This window comes from Oncorhynchus tshawytscha, linkage group LG11 (assembly GCF_018296145.1).
Source record: "Oncorhynchus tshawytscha isolate Ot180627B linkage group LG11, Otsh_v2.0, whole genome shotgun sequence".
NCBI classification, from domain to species: domain Eukaryota; kingdom Metazoa; phylum Chordata; class Actinopteri; order Salmoniformes; family Salmonidae; genus Oncorhynchus; species Oncorhynchus tshawytscha.
In genome coordinates this window covers 52,704,624-52,723,128 of record NC_056439.1, presented here as the reverse complement: position 1 = coordinate 52,723,128, position 18,505 = coordinate 52,704,624, and the positions used below count along the sequence as shown (strand labels likewise).

Below are 18,505 nucleotides of genomic sequence, written 5' to 3'. Positions count from 1 at the left end.
ACCTGTGGTTGCCAGCATAAACTAGATTGTTGGGAAGGGCTCATCAGCACCACTTCTATGGTAATGTGAATTCCGTTACCTGCTGGGCAGGATCGAAACAGGATTCCGAAAAAAACAAAACATAACGACATATATCAATGGAGGCTGCTGAGGGGAGGACAGACGGCTCATAATAATGATAAATAAACACACCATGAATACTTCATACAGACACTAGTTATTGTGCAGGCTATGCATTGAAAGGTGTGACTTGGGCCAGCAGAAAATTACCCAGCATCCCACTGCTGCCTTGGCTCTGAAGCTAATGTCACCGATGTGAAATGGCTAGTTAGTTAGCGGTGGTGCGCGCTAATGGCGTTTCAATCGGTGACGTCACTTGCTCGTGAGATCTCGAAGTAGTTGTTCCCTGCGTGATATGAAGAATCATCAACTCAAATTGCTCCTTTTGTAATGACCACCCAGAAACAGTTGTGCATCTTTTTTGGCATTGTATGCATGTAAGAAAACTGTGGCAAGACATCAGTAGGTTTATAATTGAACACATTTATGAAGATTTTACACTATTGTGGAGAGATGTACTGTTTGGATTCTTTACATACAATAGAAATAAGCGGAATCATTTTTATGTAATTCATTTCATTATTCTTTTGGCCAAATTTCATATACACAAATGTAAATTTACAAACAGAAAACCACATTTTCGTACCCTACAAAAAGAAATTGAACTGTATTTTAAGACGGTTAAATACTCTACTAACAAAAAAGCTGTTAGAATTGTAAGTATATGTATGTCCCTTAAGGTCCTTGTGTAATTGTAATGTGATATTGTACCCCCTAGCCCCGCCCCTAGCCCCGCCCCCAGCCCCACCCCTAGCTCGATTGTCCATTGCTTGTAATCTATGTATGCTTGTGTTCCCTCATGTGCTTTATGTATTGATTTGATATTAATAAAATAAAATAAAAAAAGTTGTTCCCTGCGTGCTCAAATCATTTTGATGCACTATGAGAGGTAGGCACGCTTTTTCTGTCTTCAGAAAAGTTAGATTCTTTTAATTAAGCACAAAGTCATACACACAGTGTTCTGTTCATGAATAATGATGTATATTTAGAGGTTACTCATAAGTGGATGGTATTGTTAAGATGCACTTGTAATTGTACTTTTTAGGATGATTTCAACATTCTGAATTCAACATGTGGTTAATAGCTAGCTAAGGTATTAGCAGGCTATTGTATGTGTGAACGATGGCTAGCTCCTCGAATGATCCCAGTCCCTCCTATTGTGCATCTGTTGTAGAAAGAGGCGACGATTCGCAGACCATATGTGCTCTACAAATGTTTTATTTCCTTTTGGATGCAGAATGCAGAGAGTGAGTTCTGCTTGACTAAAACTACCCGATCGCCAAAGTCCACGTCTATAGTCTCAATCAACCAACACAACACAGAGCTACAGCGGTGCAGTATAGCACCGTTTACACTGGGTTGCTTCTGAAGCTAAGCAGGGTTGGTCCTGGTCAGTCCCTGGATGGGAGACCAGATGCTGCTGGAAGTGGTGTTGGAGGGTCAGTAGGAGGCACTCTTTCCTCTGGTCTAAAAAGAAGATCCCAATGCCCCAGGGCAGTGATTAGGGACACTGCCCTGTGTAGGGTGCAGTCTTTCGGATGGGATGTTAAACGGGTGTCCTGACTCTGAGGTCATTAAAGATCCCATGGCACTTATTGTCAGTAGGGGTGTTAAGCTGTCCCGCATACAGTCACCTAATCATCCCCAGTTTACAATTGGCTCATTCCTCTCCTAAGTAACTATTCCCCAGATTGTTGCTGAAAATGACTACTTACCTGGTTTTAAGAATGTCATGGCAACCATTAAACAATACTGAATTATGAGCAAACCAGTCTCCACTTCAAAATGGGTGTGTGTAATTGGGTGTACAGCCTGTAAATTGAAGGCAATAAAAAGACATGTCTGAACAGAGGTTTTATTTACACAATTGCTGCAGTCCGCTCCTCAATTCCTTCCACCGCCATTCAGAAACTTCACCTTTTAAAAAGAGAATTGTGTCCGTTGTACCTATCCTCAGCAAAACCAGGTACAGCAGCTGTATCGTTTAACTCAAACAATCCTAATATGATAACAATTATCTGACTCGGGCAATATCTTAATTAAACCTTGACTAGATATAAAAGGTACCGACGGCGAGAGCAATGACTAGTCCACAGCTGTTTTAGACTGTCCAGGTTATATTTCAAAATCCGTGTGACAACATCAACATAGCCTGATCCTTTAAAAACAGGAGATTGGTTTATCTTGCAGATCATGTGTGATGCTGTAGGATTCAACCTCCAGGTCAGTCTCGCTCAGGGGTGAAGTCCCTTCTACAAGTCATAAACTTAACCATTGGTGGGGGGGGGGAAAGCAGAACTGACATTAAGATCAGAAACTAGGTGAACTTCACCCTACTGCAGCAGAGCTACCAGCAGAGCAGAGCAACCAGCAGAGCAGAGCTGACAACCAGCAGAGCAGAGCAACCAGCAGAGAAGAGCAGAGCAACCAGCAGAGCAGAGCAGACAACCAGCAGAGCAGAGCTGATAACCAGCAGAGCAGAGCTGATAACCAGCAGAGCAGAGCTGATAACCAGCAGAGCAGAGCTGACAACCAGCAGAGCAGAGCTGACAACCAGCAGAGCAGAGCTGACAACCAGCAGAGCAGACAACCAGCAGAGCAGACAACCAGCAGAGCAGAGCTACCAGCAGAGCTACCAGCAGAGCAGAGCAGAGCAGACAACCAGCAAAGCAGACAACCAGCAGAGCAGACAACCAGCAGAGCAGACAACCAGCAGAGCAGAGCTGATAACCAGCAGAGCAGAGCTACCAGCAGAGCAGAGCTGACAACCAGCAGAGCAGACAACCAGCAGAGCAGAGCTACCAGCAGAGCAGAGCTGATAACCAGCAGAGCAGAGCTACCAGCAGAGCAGAGCTGACAACCAGCAGAGCAGAGCTACCAGCAGAGCAGAGCTGACAACCAGCAGAGCAGAGCTACCAGCAGAGCAGAGCTGACAACCAGCAGAGCAGAGCTGACAACCAAGTGGGCAAACTGGCTCCTGATCTCCTCTCATTAGTGTTCATAGAAATCAGAGCAGTAAAAAAAAATGAGAAAAACATTCTTCTCATCAAAAACAAAACAAACTCTCACAGGGATATAGTGAAATTCATCATAAAAACACATCTTTAAAAAAAGGTCTCATTAAAACCGGAGGGGAAAAAACAAGTTTGAAATCAAAGCTATGATTAGAAGAGAGTAGTGATTAAAAAATAAAATAAAAAAAGATTCAAACTGTATTCCTTGTCAGTGAAAAGACGAGACTTGTCTTCTCAGACCCTACTGTCCGCAGACACCGCAACCTGTCTCTTCAACTAGACACACTTTCTCTATTGTCATCAGGATACTGAGGAGGGAGACAAAAAAATAACAATATTAGACCATGGAAGCAGCTCACTGGAAATGAAATAAACCTTGAACAAAATCATTTTTGTTTTGTTTTTGTTGGTCAAATCGTGCATTAGTGAAACTTGTCTTCATTGAAAAGCTTGAATTGACATGGATAGTGGAACGCAAGGTTGGGGTCACTTCCAATCATCTTCAATGCGGAAAAAGTGGAATTTTCTGAATAGAAAATTGAATTGATCTAAACCCTTGTGGGGAAGTATAAAAAGAGGGAGGTATGAGATGGATACAGTACCTTTCTCTTCCATATCTCGACACACACAGGTTGAACAACATGTACAGGTCCCGCAGATAATACTCACGCTGCAACACAAGAACACACACCACAACTTCCACATACTGTACTCTGATCTAACTTAAAATCACAACAATGACAACTGGGTCAGCGCTGGGAAGTCCTTGGGGCTGGGTCAGAGCTGGGGAGACCTGGGGGCTGAGTCAGAGCTGGGGAGGCCTGGGTCAGAGCTGGGTCAGAGCTGGGGAGACCTGGGGGCTGGGTCAGAGCTGGGGAGACCTGGGAGCTGGATCAGAGCTAGGGAGACCTGGGAGCTGGGTCAGAGCAGGGGAGACCTTGGGGCTGGGCCAGAGCTGGGGATGCCTGGGTCAGAGCTGGGGATGCCTGGGTCAGAGCTGGGGAGGCCCGGGTCAGAGCTGGGGAGACCTGGGTCAGAGCTGGGGAGGCCTTGGGGCTGGGTCAGGGCTGGGTCAGAGCTGGGGAGGCCTGGGTCAGAGCTGGGGAGACCTGGGGGCTGGGTCAGAGCTGGGGAGACCTTGGGGCTGGGTCAGAGCTGGGAAGGCCTGGGTCAGAGCTGGGGAGGGCTGGGTCAGAGCTGGGGAGGGCTGGGTCAGAGCTGGGGAGACCTTGGGGCTGGGTCAGAGCTGGGGGTGGGTCAGAGCTGGGGAGACCTGGGGGCTGGATCAGAGCTGGGGAGGCCTGGGTCAGAGCTGGGGAGACCTGGGTCAGAGCTGGGGAGACCTTGGGGCTGGGTCAGGGCTGGGTCAGAGCTGGGGAGGCCTGGCTCAGAGCTGGGGAGACCTGGGTGCTGGGTCAGAGCTGGGAAGACCTTGGGGCTGGGTCAGAGCTGGGGAGACCTTGGGGCTGGGTCAGAGCTGGGGAGACCTGGGGGCTGGGTCAGAGCTGGGAAGACCTGGGGGCTGGGTCAGAGCTGGGGGCTGGGTCAGAGCTGGGGGATGGGTCAGAGCTGGGGGCTGGGTCAGAGCTGGGGGATGGGTCAGAGCTGGGGAGACCTGGGGGCTGGGTCAGAGCTGGGGTGACCTGGGGGCTGGGTCAGAGCTGGGGGCTGGGTCAGAGCTGGGGAGACCTGGGGGCTGGGTCAGAGCTGGGGAGACCTGGGGGCTGGATCAGAGCTGGGGAGGCCTGGGTCAGAGCTAGGGAGACCTTGGGGCTGGGTCAGAGCTGGGTCAGAGCTGGGGAGACCTTGGGGCTGGGTCAGAGCTGGGGAGGCCTGAGTCAGAGCTGGGGGCTGGGGAGACCTGGGGGCTGGGTCAGAGCTGGGGAGACCTGGGTCAGAGCTGGGGAGACCTTGGGGCTGGGTCAGAGCTGGGGAGGCCTGGGTCAGAGCTGGGGAGACCTGGGTCAGAGCTGGGGAGACCTGGGTCAGAGCTGGGGAGACCTTGGGGCTGGGTCAGGCCTGGGTCAGAGCTGGGGAGACCTGGGGGCTGGGTCAGAGCTGGGGGCTGGGTCAGAGCTGAGGGCTGGGTCAGAGCTGGGGAGACCGGGGGCTGGGTCAGAGCTGGGGTGACCTGGGTCAGAGCTGGGGAGGCCTTGGGGCTGGGTCAGAGCTGGGGAGGGCTGGGTCAGAGCTGAGGGCTGGGTCAGAGCTGGGGAGACCGGGGGCTGGGTCAGAGCTGGGGTGACCTGGGTCAGAGCTGGGGAGGCCTTGGGGCTGGGTCAGAGCTGGGGAGGGCTGGGTCAGAGCTGGGGAGACCTGAGGGCTGGGTCAGAGCTGGGGAGACCTGGGGGCTGGGTCAGAGCTGGGGAGACCTTGGGGCTGGGTCAGAGCTGGGGGCTGGGTCAGAGCTGGGGAGGCCTGGGTCAGAGCTGGGGAGACCTGGGGGCTGGATCAGAGCTGGAGAGGCCTGGGTCAGCGCTGGGGAGTCCTTGGGGCTGGGTCAGAGCTGGGGAGACCTGGGGGCTGGGTCAGAGCCTGGGAGACCTGTGTCAGAGCTGGGGAGGCCTGGGTCAGAGCTGGGAAGACCTTGGGGCTGGGTCAGCGCTGGGGAGACCTTGGGGCTGGGTCAGAGCTGGGGAGGGCTGGGTCAGAGCTGGGGAGACCTGGGGGCTGGGTCAGAGCTGGGGAGACCTGGGTCAGAGCTGGGGAGACCTGGGGGCTGGATCAGAGCTGGGGAGGCCTGGGTCAGAGCTGGGGAGTCCTTGGGGCTGGGTCAGAGCTGGGGAGACCTGGGGGCTGGGTCAGAGCTGGGGAGACCTGGGGGCTGGGTCAGAGCTGGGGAGACCTGGGGGCTGGGTCAGAGCTGGGGAGACCTGGGGGCTGGGTCAGAGCTGGGGAGACCTGGGGGCTGGGTCAGAGCTGGGAAGACCTTGGGGCTGGGTCAGAGCTGGGGGCTGGGTCAGAGCTGGGGTGACCTGGGGGCTGGGTCAGAGCTGGGGGCTGGGTCAGAGCTGGGGAGACCTGGGGGCTGGGTCAGAGCTGGGGTGACCTGGGGGCTGGGTCAGAGCTGGGGTGACCTAGGGGCTGGGTCAGAGCTGGGGAGGCCTGGATCAGAGCTGGGTCAGAGCTGGGGAGGCCTTGGGGCTGGGTCAGAGCTGGGGAGGGCTGGGTCAGAGCTGGGGAGACCTGAGGGATGGGTCAGAGCTGGGAAGACTTTGGGGCTGTGTCAGAGCTGGGGAGACCTTGGGGCCGTGTCAGACCTTGGGGCTGGATCAGAGCTGGGGGCTGGGTCAGAGCTGGGGAGACCTGGGGGCTGGGTCAGAGCTGGGGAGACCTGGGGGCTGGGTCAGAGCTGGGGGCTGGGTCAGAGCTGGGGAGACCTGGGGGCTGGGTCAGAGCTGGGAAGACCTGGGGGCTGGGTCAGGGTTGGGGTGACCTGAGGCCTGGGTCAGAGCTGGGGAGGCCTGGGTCAGAGCTGGGGAGGCCTGGGTCAGAGCTGGGGAGACCTGGGTCAGAGCTGGGGAGACCTGGGGGCTGGGTCAGAGCTGGGGAGACCTGGGTCAGAGCTGGGAAGACCTGGGGGCTGGGTCAGAGCTGGGGAGACCTTGGGGCTGGGTCAGAGCTGGGGAGACCTTGGGGCTGGGTCAGAGCTGGGGAGACCTTGGGGCTGGGTCAGAGCTGGGGAGACCTTGGGGCTGGGTCAGAGCTGGGGAGACCTTGGCGCTGGGTCAGAGCTGGGGAGGGCTGGGTCAGAGCTGGGGAGACCTGGGGGCTGGGTCTGAGCTGGGAAGACCTTGGGGCTGGGTCAGAGCTGGGGAGACCTGGGGGCTGGATCAGAGCTGGGGAGACCTGGGGGCTGGATCAGAGCTGGGGAGGCCTGGGTCAGCGCTGGGGAGTCCTTGGGGCTGGGTCAGAGCTGGGGAGACCTGGGGGCTGGATCAGAGCTGGGGAGGCCTGGGTCAGAGCTGGGTCAGAGCTGGGTCAGAGCTGGGTCAGAGCTGGGGAGACCTGGGGGCTGGGTCAGAGCTGGGGAGGCCTGGGTCAGAGCTGGGTCAGAGCTGGGGAGACCTGGGGGCTGGGTCAGAGCTGGGGAGGCCTGGGTCAGAGCTGGGGAGGCCTGGGGGCTGGTCAGAGCTGGGTCAGAGCTGGGGAGACCTGGGTCAGAGCTGGGAAGACCTGGGGGCTGGGTCAGAGCTGGGGAGACCTGGGGGCTGGGTCAGAGCTGGGGAGACCTGGGGGCTGGGTCAGAGCTGGGGAGGGCTGGGTCAGAGCTGGGGAGGGCTGGGTCAGAGCTGGGGAGGGCTGGGTCAGAGCTGGGGAGACCTGGGGGCTGGGTCAGAGCTGGGAAGACCTTGGGGCTGGGTCAGAGCTGGGGAGACCTGGGTCAGAGCTGGGGAGACCTGGGGGCTGGATCAGAGCCGGGGAGGCCTGGGGGCTGGGTCTGAGCTGGGGAGACCTGGGGGCTGGGTCCGAGCTGGGTCAGAGCTGGGGAGGCCTGGGTCAGAGCTGGGGAGACCTGGGTCAGAGCTGGGGAGACCTGGGTCAGAGCTGGGTCAGAGCTGGGTCAGAGCTGGGTCAGAGCTGGGTCAGAGCTGGGTCAGAGCTGGGTCAGAGCTGGGGAGACCTTGGGGCTGGGTCAGAGCTGGGGAGACCTGGGGGCTGGATCAGAGCTGGGGAGACCTGGGGGCTGGATCAGAGCTGGGGAGGCCTGGGTCAGAGCTGGGGAGACCTTGGGGCTGGGTCAGAGCTGGGGAGGCCTGGGTCAGAGCTGGGTCAGAGCTGGTGAGACCTGGGAGCTGGGTCAGAGCTGGGGAGACCTGGGGGCTGGGTCAGAGCTGGGGTACACTGGGCCGGGCTATACGTACCTCAGGGGAAAACCATCTAAAGCAATGTTTCTTGTAGTGACTGACAGCATCCTTGTAGCACTGGTGCTGCATCTTATCCATCTTCACATTCAGAATCTTCGGATTCTCGCGGTTAACGCCCGTCACACACTGCACCACCTTTTGCATATTCTGTTTCAGCTGCTCAATACCCTAGTGGACACACAGGACAGTTCTCCAAGGTCCCCACTTCTATTAAATAACAAAAGCATCTTATGATAAAGCCTGGGTCATGTTCATTAGGCACGAAACGGAAAACGATCCAAAATAGAGCGAAATGGGGAGGTACCATGCGACTTCATTGAGAAAACGCTTTGGTTTCCATTACAGTGTGCCCAAATGCATACAACCCAGGTTCGTCAGGAAATAATAACGAAAAAGTGTAAAGTAAACACTATTTCCTGTCCATTACGCCTCAGAGACGGAACGCAACACACCCTGCTACATCTCAACTCCCCGTGGAGTGAAACAGGTATGGGACTGTAGGTGCGAGTAAGGATGACAAAGGCAGAATGTGGTACCGTTTACAAGGACTTTATTCCTTTACACGGTAATATGGGGAAAAGGGGCTGGACGGAACCAAAGCAAAGAAAGTAAATCTCAAAGCCCCCCCCTCCTATCTTACCTGCCTACCCACTACTTACCTAACCTATCTAACCTGCCTACCCACTACTTACCTAACCTATCTAACCTGCCTACCCACTACTTACCTAACCTATCTAACCTGCCTACCCACTACTTACCTAACCTATCTTACCTGCCTACCCACTACTTACCTAACCTCTGCTATCTTACCTGCCTACCCACTACTTACCTACCCTACCCTCTCCTATCTTACCTGCCTACCCACTACTTACCTAACCTGCCTACCCACTACTTACCTAACCTATCTAACCTGCCTACCCACTACTTACCTAACCTATCTAACCTGCCTACCCACTACTTACCTAACCTGCCTACCCACTACTTACCTAACCTCTCCTATCTTACCTGCCTACCCACTACTTACCTACCCTACCCTCTCCTATCTTACCTGCCTACCCACTACTTACCTGCCTACCCTCACCTATCTTACCTGCCTACCCACTACTTACCTCACCTATCTTACCTGCCTACCCACTAATTACCTCACCTATCTAACCTGCCTACCCACTACTTACCTCACCTATCTTACCTACCCTACCCTCACCTATCTAACCTGCCTACCCACTACTTACCTCACCTATCTAACCTGCCTACCCACTACTTACCTCACCTATCTTACCTGCCTACCCACTACTTACCTCACCTATCGTACCTACCCACTACTTACCTCACCTATCTAACCTGCCTACCCACTACTTACCTCACCTATCTTACCTACCCTACCTTCACCTATCTAACCTGCCTACCCACTACTTACCTAACTTACCCCACCTACCTTACCTGCCACCCCCTACCTTACCTGCCTACCCACTACTTACCTAACCTACCCTCACCTATCTAACCTGCCTACCCACTACTTACCTAACCTCTCCTATCTTACCTGCCTACCTACTACCTACCTACCCTACCCTATCTTACCTGCCTACCCACTACTTACCTAACCTACCCTCACCTATCTAACCTGCCTACCCACTACTTACCTAACCTCTCCTATCTTACCTGCCTACCTACTACCTACCTACCCTACCCTCTCCTATCTTACCTGCCTACCCACTACTTACCTAACCTACCCTCACCTATCTAACCTGCCTACCCACTACTTACCTAACCTCTCCTATCTTACCTGCCTACCTACTACTTACCTACCCTACCCTCTCCTATCTTACCTGCCTACCTACTACTTACCTACCCTACCCTCTCCTATCTTACCTGCCTACCCACTACTTACCTGCCTACCCTCACCTATCTAACCTGCCTACCCACTACTTACCTCACCTATCTAACCTGCCTACCCACTACTTACCTCACCTATCTTACCTGCCTACCCACTACTTACCTCACCTATCTAACCTGCCTACCCACTACTTACCTCACCTATCTAACCTGCCTACCCACTACTTACCTCACCTATCGTACCTACCCTACCCTCACCTATCTAACCTGCCTACCCACTACTTACCTCACCTATCTAACCTGCCTACCCACTACTTACCTCACCTATCTTACCTACCCTACCTTCACCTATCTAACCTGCCTACCCACTACTTACCTAACTTACCCTCACCTACCTTACCTGCCACCCCCTACTTACCTAACCTACCTTACCTGCCTACCCACTACTTACCTAACCTACCCTCACCTATCTAACCTGCCTACACACTACTTACCTAACCTACCTTACCTGCCTACCCACTACTTACCTAACCTCACCTACCTTACCTGCCTACCCACTACTTACCTACCCTACCCTCTCCTACCCACTACTTACCTACCCTACCCTCACCTACCTTACCTGCCACCCCTACTTACCTAACCTACCTTACCTGCCTACCCACTACTTACCTAACCTACCCTCACCTATCTAACCTGCCTACACACTACTTACCTAACTTACCCTCACCTATCTAACCTGCCTACCCACTACTTACCTAACCTACCTTACCTGCCTACCCACTACTTACCTAACCTACCTTACCTGCCACCCCCTACTTACCTAACCTACCTTACCTGCCTACCCACTACTTACCTAACCTCACCTGCCTACCCACTACTTACCTACCCTACCCTCTCCTACCCACTACTTACCTAACCTACCCTCACCTATCTAACCTGCCTACACACTACTTACCTAACTTACCCTCACCTATCTAACCTGCCTACCCACTACTTACCTAACCTACCTTACCTGCCTACCCACTACTTACCTACCCTACCCTCTCCTACCTTACCTGCCTACCCACTACTTACCTAACTTGCACCACCTGGTGCACTAACCAAAATACAGGGGGTGGTCCTCCCAGGTCTTACCTAGTGTCCCTAGACAGTAAATACTACAGGTTATGTATGCCCGCAGGCCTCTTGCCTAAGCACTCCCAAGGTGCCTTCCCCTTCCCCCCCTGGGAACAAAAACAGAATACAACCATTCAATCATCAAAACGGACCTTTGGAGATAAACAAACCTCCACACGACCAGCTACAAAAACACTTCACAAAAAAAAAAAAACTCTGAGAAACAACCAACACAGGATATAACAATAAGCCCTCTCCCCCCGATCAAACACAGACTTTTATAGCTTCAGAAGGAGTCTGGAATTAAAGACAGCTGTTTCTGACAAGAGGGTAGAGGTCAGCTCCAATCATCAATGGGGCCGACCAATCAGCTGATTGGGGGAATTTCACACACACACAAACAAAACCACAACACAGAAACTGGGGAACGTAACAATTACCTTGAGGTGTGAGCGGAGCTGGTAGACATGCCCCTTGGCTGTGGCTGTCCTATTGAGGATGGCCATAGGGACGTCAGGGCTGGGGATTAGACCTGGCTCCACTACAGGCTGCAGGGTCATGGGGGGGGCAGGCCGGGCTTTGGCATTACCTTGAAAAGCCTTTACCTTCATGTTGGCCAGAGTCTAGGGAAAGATTACACAAACATAGATATAGTTGGTTCAACACCGAGACCCCCAGTTGGTTCAACACCGAGACCCCCAGTTGGTTCAACACCGAGACCCCCAGTTGGTTCAACACCGAGACCCCCAGTTGGTTCAACACCGAGACACCCAGTTGGTTCAACACCGAGACCCCCAGTTGGTTCAACACCGAGACCCCCAGTTGGTTCAACACCGAGACCCCCAGTTGGTTCAACACCGAGACACCCAGTTGGTTCAACACCGAGACACCCAGTTGGTTCAACACCGAGACCAGTGGCTACCAGTCATTCAGGGTCTGTTTTGAGCCCCACATTTTTAGCAACAAAAAAAGGGAGGGGGCTTGTCTGTTTTGCATGTTATGTTGGCATTAATACGAGTCACATATCAGTTTGCAAACAATGTAAAAAGATCACAGAGTTAATAAAGCCACTACAAACATGGTCTCTGTTTTGCTTTCTTGAGTAAGGCAGCTCCAAAATGCAGGTGTTTCAGCCTAGCTCAGTGCTTTCTGTGGTAGTGGGGCGAGCCAGCAGAAAATACGTAGCGTTGCGCCGTGATTGGCTCAGTGTTCTGTCACTCATGGAGACACATCACTGCAAAATCTACAGGGAGAGCTCGAAAATTCAAGCCCCTTTGGGTGCTGCCATAGAGTTACATTAGAAGTGCCCATCCGATAAGGCTCAGTGTCATTGGCCACAGATGACTTGACGTCAAATCACGTTATATCGACCGTAGCTTTGATTGGACTGATCAGGTCAACATCTAACTTTCAAAATCTTAGCTAACAGTCATCATCATGAATCATGGGACGGCAAGGTAGCGTAGTGGTTAGGGCGTTGGACTAGTAACCGGAAGGTTTCAAGTTCAAACCCCCGAGCTGACAAGGTACAAATCTGTCGTTCTGCCCCTGAACAGGCAGTTAACCCACTGTTCCTAGGGCCGTCATTGAAAATAAGAATTTGTTCTGAACTAACTTGTCTCGTTAAATAAAGGTAAAATAAAAATAAAAAGTTGATAATCTACTGGCTAATCCTTGTCATATGAGAAAGTATATGTAACAGTATAACTTTAGACTGTCCCCTCGCCCATACCCGGGCGCGAACCAGGGACCCTCTGCACACATCAACAACAGTCACCCCTCGAAGCATCATTACCCATCACAGTCACCCCTCGAAGCATCATTACCCATCGCTCCACAAATTGCCGATGAGCATCTATACGTAAATGTGAAATCGCTAGTTTAGTTAGCGGTGCGCGCTAAATAGCGTTACAATCGGTGACGTCACTCGCTCTGAGACCTTGAAGTAGTTGAGCAAAGGGGGAACAACTACTTCAAGGTCTCAGAGCGAGTGATGTCACCGATTGTAACGCTATTTAGCGCGCACCGCTAACTAAACTAGCGGTTTCACATTTACGTATAGATGCTCATCGGCAATTTGTGGAGCGATGGGTGGAGCGATGGGTAATGATGCTTCGAGGGGTGACTGTTGTTGATGTGTGCAGAGGGTCCCTGGTTCACGCCCGGGTATGGGCGAGGGGACAGTCTAAAGTTATACTGTTACATATACTTTCTCATATGACAAGGATTAGCCAGTAGATTATCGACTTTTTATTTTTATTTTACCTTTATTTAACGAGACAAGTTAGTTAAGAACAAAGAGCAAAGGGGGAACAACTACTTCAAGGTCTCAGAGCGAGTGACGTCACCGATTGTAACGCTATTTAGCGCGCACCGCTAACTAAACTAGCGGTTTCACATTTACGTATAGATGCTCATCGGCAATTTGACAAACATTACACAACAAGTCGGAAATCGCAAATTCGACAACGAGTGGTTTGGGAATGAATCAGTGGCTAACTGCAAGCTTTACATCAGTGGTGGGCCGTCAGGGCCAGCAAGGCCTTCTCTGCTGGCCTAAACATCATCAGAATATAATTTAACCACGGCACGCCACTGCTTTACATACACCTTAGCCAAATACATTTAAATTCAGTTTTTCACAATTCCTGACATTTATTCCTAGTAAAAATTAATTGCCTGTCTTAGGTCAGTTAGGATCACCACTTTATTTTAATAATGTGAAATATCAGAATAATAGTAGAGAGAGTGATTTATTTCAGCTTTTATTTCTTTCATCACATTCCCAGTGGGTCAGAAGTTTACATACACTCAATTAGTATTTGGTAGCATTGCCTTTAAATTGTTGAACTTGGGTCAAACGTTTCAGGTAGCCTTCCACAAGCTTCCCACAATAAGTTGGGTGAATTTTGGCTCATTCCTCCTGACAGAGCTGGTGTAACTGAGTCAGGTTTGTAGGCCTCCTTGCTCGCACACACTTTCAGTTCTGCCCACAAATTTTCAATAGGATTGAAGTCAGGGCTTTGTGATGGCCACTCCAATACCTTGACGTTGTCCTTAAGCCATTTTGCCACAACTTTGGAAGTATGCTTGGGGTCATTGTCCATTTGGAAGACCCATTTGCGACCAAGCTTTAACTTCCTGATTGATGTCTTGAGATGTTGCTTCAATATACCCACATACTTTTCCTTCCTCATGATGCCATCTATTTTGTGAAGTGCACCAGTCCCTCCTGCAGCAAAGCACCCCCACAACATGATGCTGCCACCCCTGTGCTTCACGGTTGGGATGGTGTTCTTCGGCTTGCAAGCCTCCCCCTTTTTCCTCCAAACATAACGATGGTCATTATGGCCAAACAGTTCTATTTTTGTTTCATCAGACCAGAGAACATTTCTCCAAAAAGTACAATCTTTGTCCCCATGTGCAGTTGCAAACCGTAGTCTGGCTTTTTAATGGCAGTTTTGGAGCAGTGGCTTCTTCCTTGCTGAGCGGCCTTTCAGGTTATGTTGAAATAGGACTCGTTTTGCTGTGGATATAGATACTTTTGTACCCGTTTCCTCCAGCATCTTCACAAGGTCCTTTGCTGTTGTTCTGGGATTGATTTGCACTTTTCAGACCAAATTACATTAATCTCTAGGAGACCGAACACGTCTCCTTCCTGAGCGGTATGACGGCTGCGTGGTCCCATGGTGTTTATACTTGCATACTATTGTGTTAATAGAATTATATGATTAGAATATTACCCTCTGAGACCATAACTCTGAAACCATATGATAGTATGAAATTGATTAGCATCATTAGACTATTTTAATGCCGTGTGTGATTTAGTCAGTAGAATTATATCTGAGAGTGTAGTTCGTAGTCAGAATGAATGTTTTGGTGACAATATATCTAGTGTCTTGATAACGGACTGTCTGAGCAAGATTCGGGGCCGACGTTGGCCGGGGCACTGAGAACTTCCCAGAGTCTCGGCAGAGAGCTTCCCAGGGTCTCTCCCTATGTCGGCTGGGTAGCAGGACAGTGTGGGCGTATGATAACTAATGTTTTGTGTGTAAGTAAGTGTGTCACTATAAAATTAGGTCTTTGTACTGTGTACGCCAGAACGTTCCCGTGAATAAACATGTGACTATTGTGGATTGGGCCTCTGTCAGTTTTCATTCGACCAGGATCTTACAAATTCTGGTGTGCAGACAGAGTAATATAATTACATTGGGTTATGTACCTAGAGAACATAATTCTCTGATCATATTGTAGGAACGTGTCTCCTTCCTGAGCAGTATGACGGCTGTGTGGTCCCATGGTGTTTATACTTGCGTACTATTGTTTGTACAGATGAACGTGGTACCTTCAGGCGTTTGGAACTTGCTCCCAAGGATGAACCAGACTTGTGGAGGTCTACAATTCTTTTTCCGAGGTCTTGGCTGATTTCTTTTGATTTTCCCATGATGTCAAGCAAAGAGGCACTGAGTTTGAAGGTTGGCCTTGAAATACATCCACACTGGTTATACATCCACAGGTACACACTAAGTCAACTTAGTGTATGTAAACTTCTGATACAGTGAATAAGTTAAATAATCTGTCTGTAAACAATTGTTGGAAAAATGACTTGTGTCATGCACAAAGTAGATGTCCTAACCGACTTGCCAAAACTATAGTTTGTTAACAATTTGTGGAGTGGTTGAAAAACAAGTTAATGACTTCAACCTAAGTGTATGTAAACTTCCGACTTTAACTGTGTGTATATATATTTTATCAATTCCTTTCTTAGATTTATGTGTATTTTGAGTATATGTTGTGAAACTGTTAGATGTTACTTGTTAGATATTACTGCCCTGTCGGAGCTAGAAACACAAGCATTTAGTTAGATATTACTGGTTAGATATTACTGCCCTGTCAGAGCTAGAAACACAAGCGATTAGTTAGATATTACTGCACTGTCGGAGCTAGAAACACAAGCGATTAGTTAGATATTACTGCACTGTCGGAGCTAGAAACACAAGCGATTAGTTAGATACTACTGCACTGTCGGAGCTAGAAACACAAGCATTTCGCTACACCCACAATAACATCTGACCAATACATTTTATTTAAAAACGTGTTTAACAAATATTTTTGATTCTTCAAATAGCCACCCTTTAGCTTTGACAGCTTTGCACACTCTTGGTATTCTCACAACCAGCGTCAGCTGGAATGCTTTTTCAACAGTCTTGAAGGAGTTCCCTCATATGCTGAGCACTTGTTTGGCTGCTTTTCCTTCACTCTGCGGTCCAACTCATCCCAAACCATCTCAATTGGGTTGAGGTCGGATGATTGTGGAGAAAAGGTCATCTGATGCAGCACTCCATCACGCTCATTCTCGGTAAAATAGCCCTCACCCAGCCTGGAGGTGTGTTTTGGGTCATTGTCCTGTTGCAAAAGCCATGATAGTCTCACTAAGCTCAAACCAGATGGCGTATTGCTGCAGAAGGCTGTGGTAGCCATGCTGATTTTAGTGTGCTTTGAATTCTAAATATAACACTGACAGTGTCACCAGCAAAGCACCCCTACACCATCACACCACCTCCTCCATGCTTCACGGTGGGAACCACACGTGGAGCTCATCCGTTCACCCACACAGCGTCCCACAAAGACAAACTGGTTAGGACCAAAAATCGCACATTTTGACTACAGATCAAAAGGACAAATTTCCACCGGTCTAATGTCCATTGTTCGTGTTTCTTGGCTGAAGCACGTCTCTTCTTCTTATTGGTGTCCTTTAGTAGTGGTTTCTTTGCAGCAGTTCGACCACGAAGGCCTGATTCACACAGTGTCCTCTGAACAGCTGATGTATCTGTTACTTGAACTCTGAAGCATTTATTTGGGCTGCAATTTCTGAGGCTAGTAACTCAAATGAACTTATCCTCTGCAGCAGAGGTAACTCTGAGTCTTCCTTTCCTGTGGCGGTCCTCATGAGAGACAGTTTCATCATAGCGCTAGATGCTTGTTGCGACTGCACCTGAAGAAACTTTCAAAGTTAAAATTTTCCGTACTGACTGACCATCATGTCTTAAAGTAATGACGGACCGTCGTTTCTCTTTGCTAATTTGAGCTGTTCTTGCCATAATATGGACTTGGTCTTTTACAAAATAGGAGTATCTTCTGTATACCACGCCTACCTTGTCACAACTGATTGTCTCAAAAAGCATTAAGAAAAAATATTATCCTATTTAACTTTTCTTTTAGATTTAAAGCTAGACAATAGATTTGAAGTTAACAGAATATATTGTGATTCCTTATCGCTAGCCATTTCAATGGGAATTAGGTACTTTTTCTCCCCTCTGAATCCCTCACCTTGTTTCCAAATTGCATGACGTGTCTGGTCTTGCTCCGGACGACCTTGAACTGTCTCATTAGGGTCTCCTTGCTCAGGTCCTCCTGGACAACAAAATCAGGGAGAGGAAGACATTAAATCACATCAGAGTCTTCCATCCAGTTAAATCAAATCAAATGTATTTATATAGCCCTTCGTACATCAGCTGATGTCTCAAAGTGCTGTACAGAAACCCAGCCTAAAACCCAAAACAGCAAGCAATGCAGGTGTAGAAGCACGGTGGCTAGGAAAAACTCCCTAGAATGGCCAAAACCTAGGAAGAAACCTAGAGAGGAACCAGGCTCTGAGGGGTGGCCAGTCCTCTTCTGGCTGTGCCAGGTGGAGATTATAACAGAACATGGCCAATATTTTTCAAATGTTCATAAATGACCAGCATGGTCAAATAATATTAATCACAGTGAACAGTTAACACTGTACCAGACTTACCACATCAGAGTTTTCCATCCAATTAACACTGTACCAGTCCCCCAGGTAGGTATTCCTCTTCTCGTCATAGTAACAGGCATAGGAGTTGGTTGCTGTGGTGGCATACACTGAAGGAGAGACAGACCGATTTATTAAGACACTGGAAGAGGGAGAGTGTTAAAAACAGGCTATATGGCTTCCAGGACACTGGTTATACACCATCACAAAATATGGTAGAGGCCATGGCTGCGAATACAGAGTTCTCCCTCCGGAAACCTCTCTCAAAGCTAAGGAGCCGGATCACGTTCTGATCAGGAGTAATTTAACGTGGCTACTGCTCACCCCCCTGGCTTTAGGTTTCTCTCTATGAAGAGAGAAATGATGAAGTCTCTCTCTACCTCATAATTCTAAACAGCTGAAATAAAAACCCTGCAATGATTTGAACGAACAATCCCCCAAAATATTTACTGAAGGCCATACTACCTTCTCTGTCTGTCTGATATTACAGTTGCACAAGCAGGACTGGAGTACAAACAATACACGGTTTGTGCAATGATTTAGGCTAAATCTTTATAGTTGCTGCCATATCAGAGCCACTAGTCAGAGTTCCAGAAAAAGAGCCCAACTTTTTAGACAGTTCGAGCTCAACTACTGCTTTAGACTGTCTCCTATTGGTGATGATAATCTACATCGTTATTCTGCTTTAGACTGTCTCCAATTGGTGATGATAATCTACAGTTATACTGCTGCTTTAGACTGTCTCCTATTGGTGATGATAA

General features: G+C 49.8%; 1 protein-coding gene across 2 annotated transcripts in view; it reads right to left on the bottom strand.

Moving 5' to 3' along the window:
* Positions 1-1,961: 1,961 nt before the first annotated feature.
* Positions 1,962-18,505, bottom strand: part of lgmn (legumain) — a 37,850-nt gene continuing 21,306 nt past the window's right edge. For both annotated transcript variants that reach the window (XM_042330321.1, XM_042330322.1), the window contains exons 9-14: positions 17,748-17,854; positions 17,282-17,365; positions 11,392-11,574; positions 8,000-8,170; positions 3,737-3,804; positions 1,962-3,442 (exon numbers count right to left, since the gene is read on the bottom strand). In XM_042330321.1, the coding sequence (XP_042186255.1) occupies positions 3,376-3,442; positions 3,737-3,804; positions 8,000-8,170; positions 11,392-11,574; positions 17,282-17,365; positions 17,748-17,854 (680 nt within the window). In that variant the 3' untranslated portion in view covers positions 1,962-3,375. The remainder of the gene's footprint in view (positions 3,443-3,736; positions 3,805-7,999; positions 8,171-11,391; positions 11,575-17,281; positions 17,366-17,747; positions 17,855-18,505) is intronic.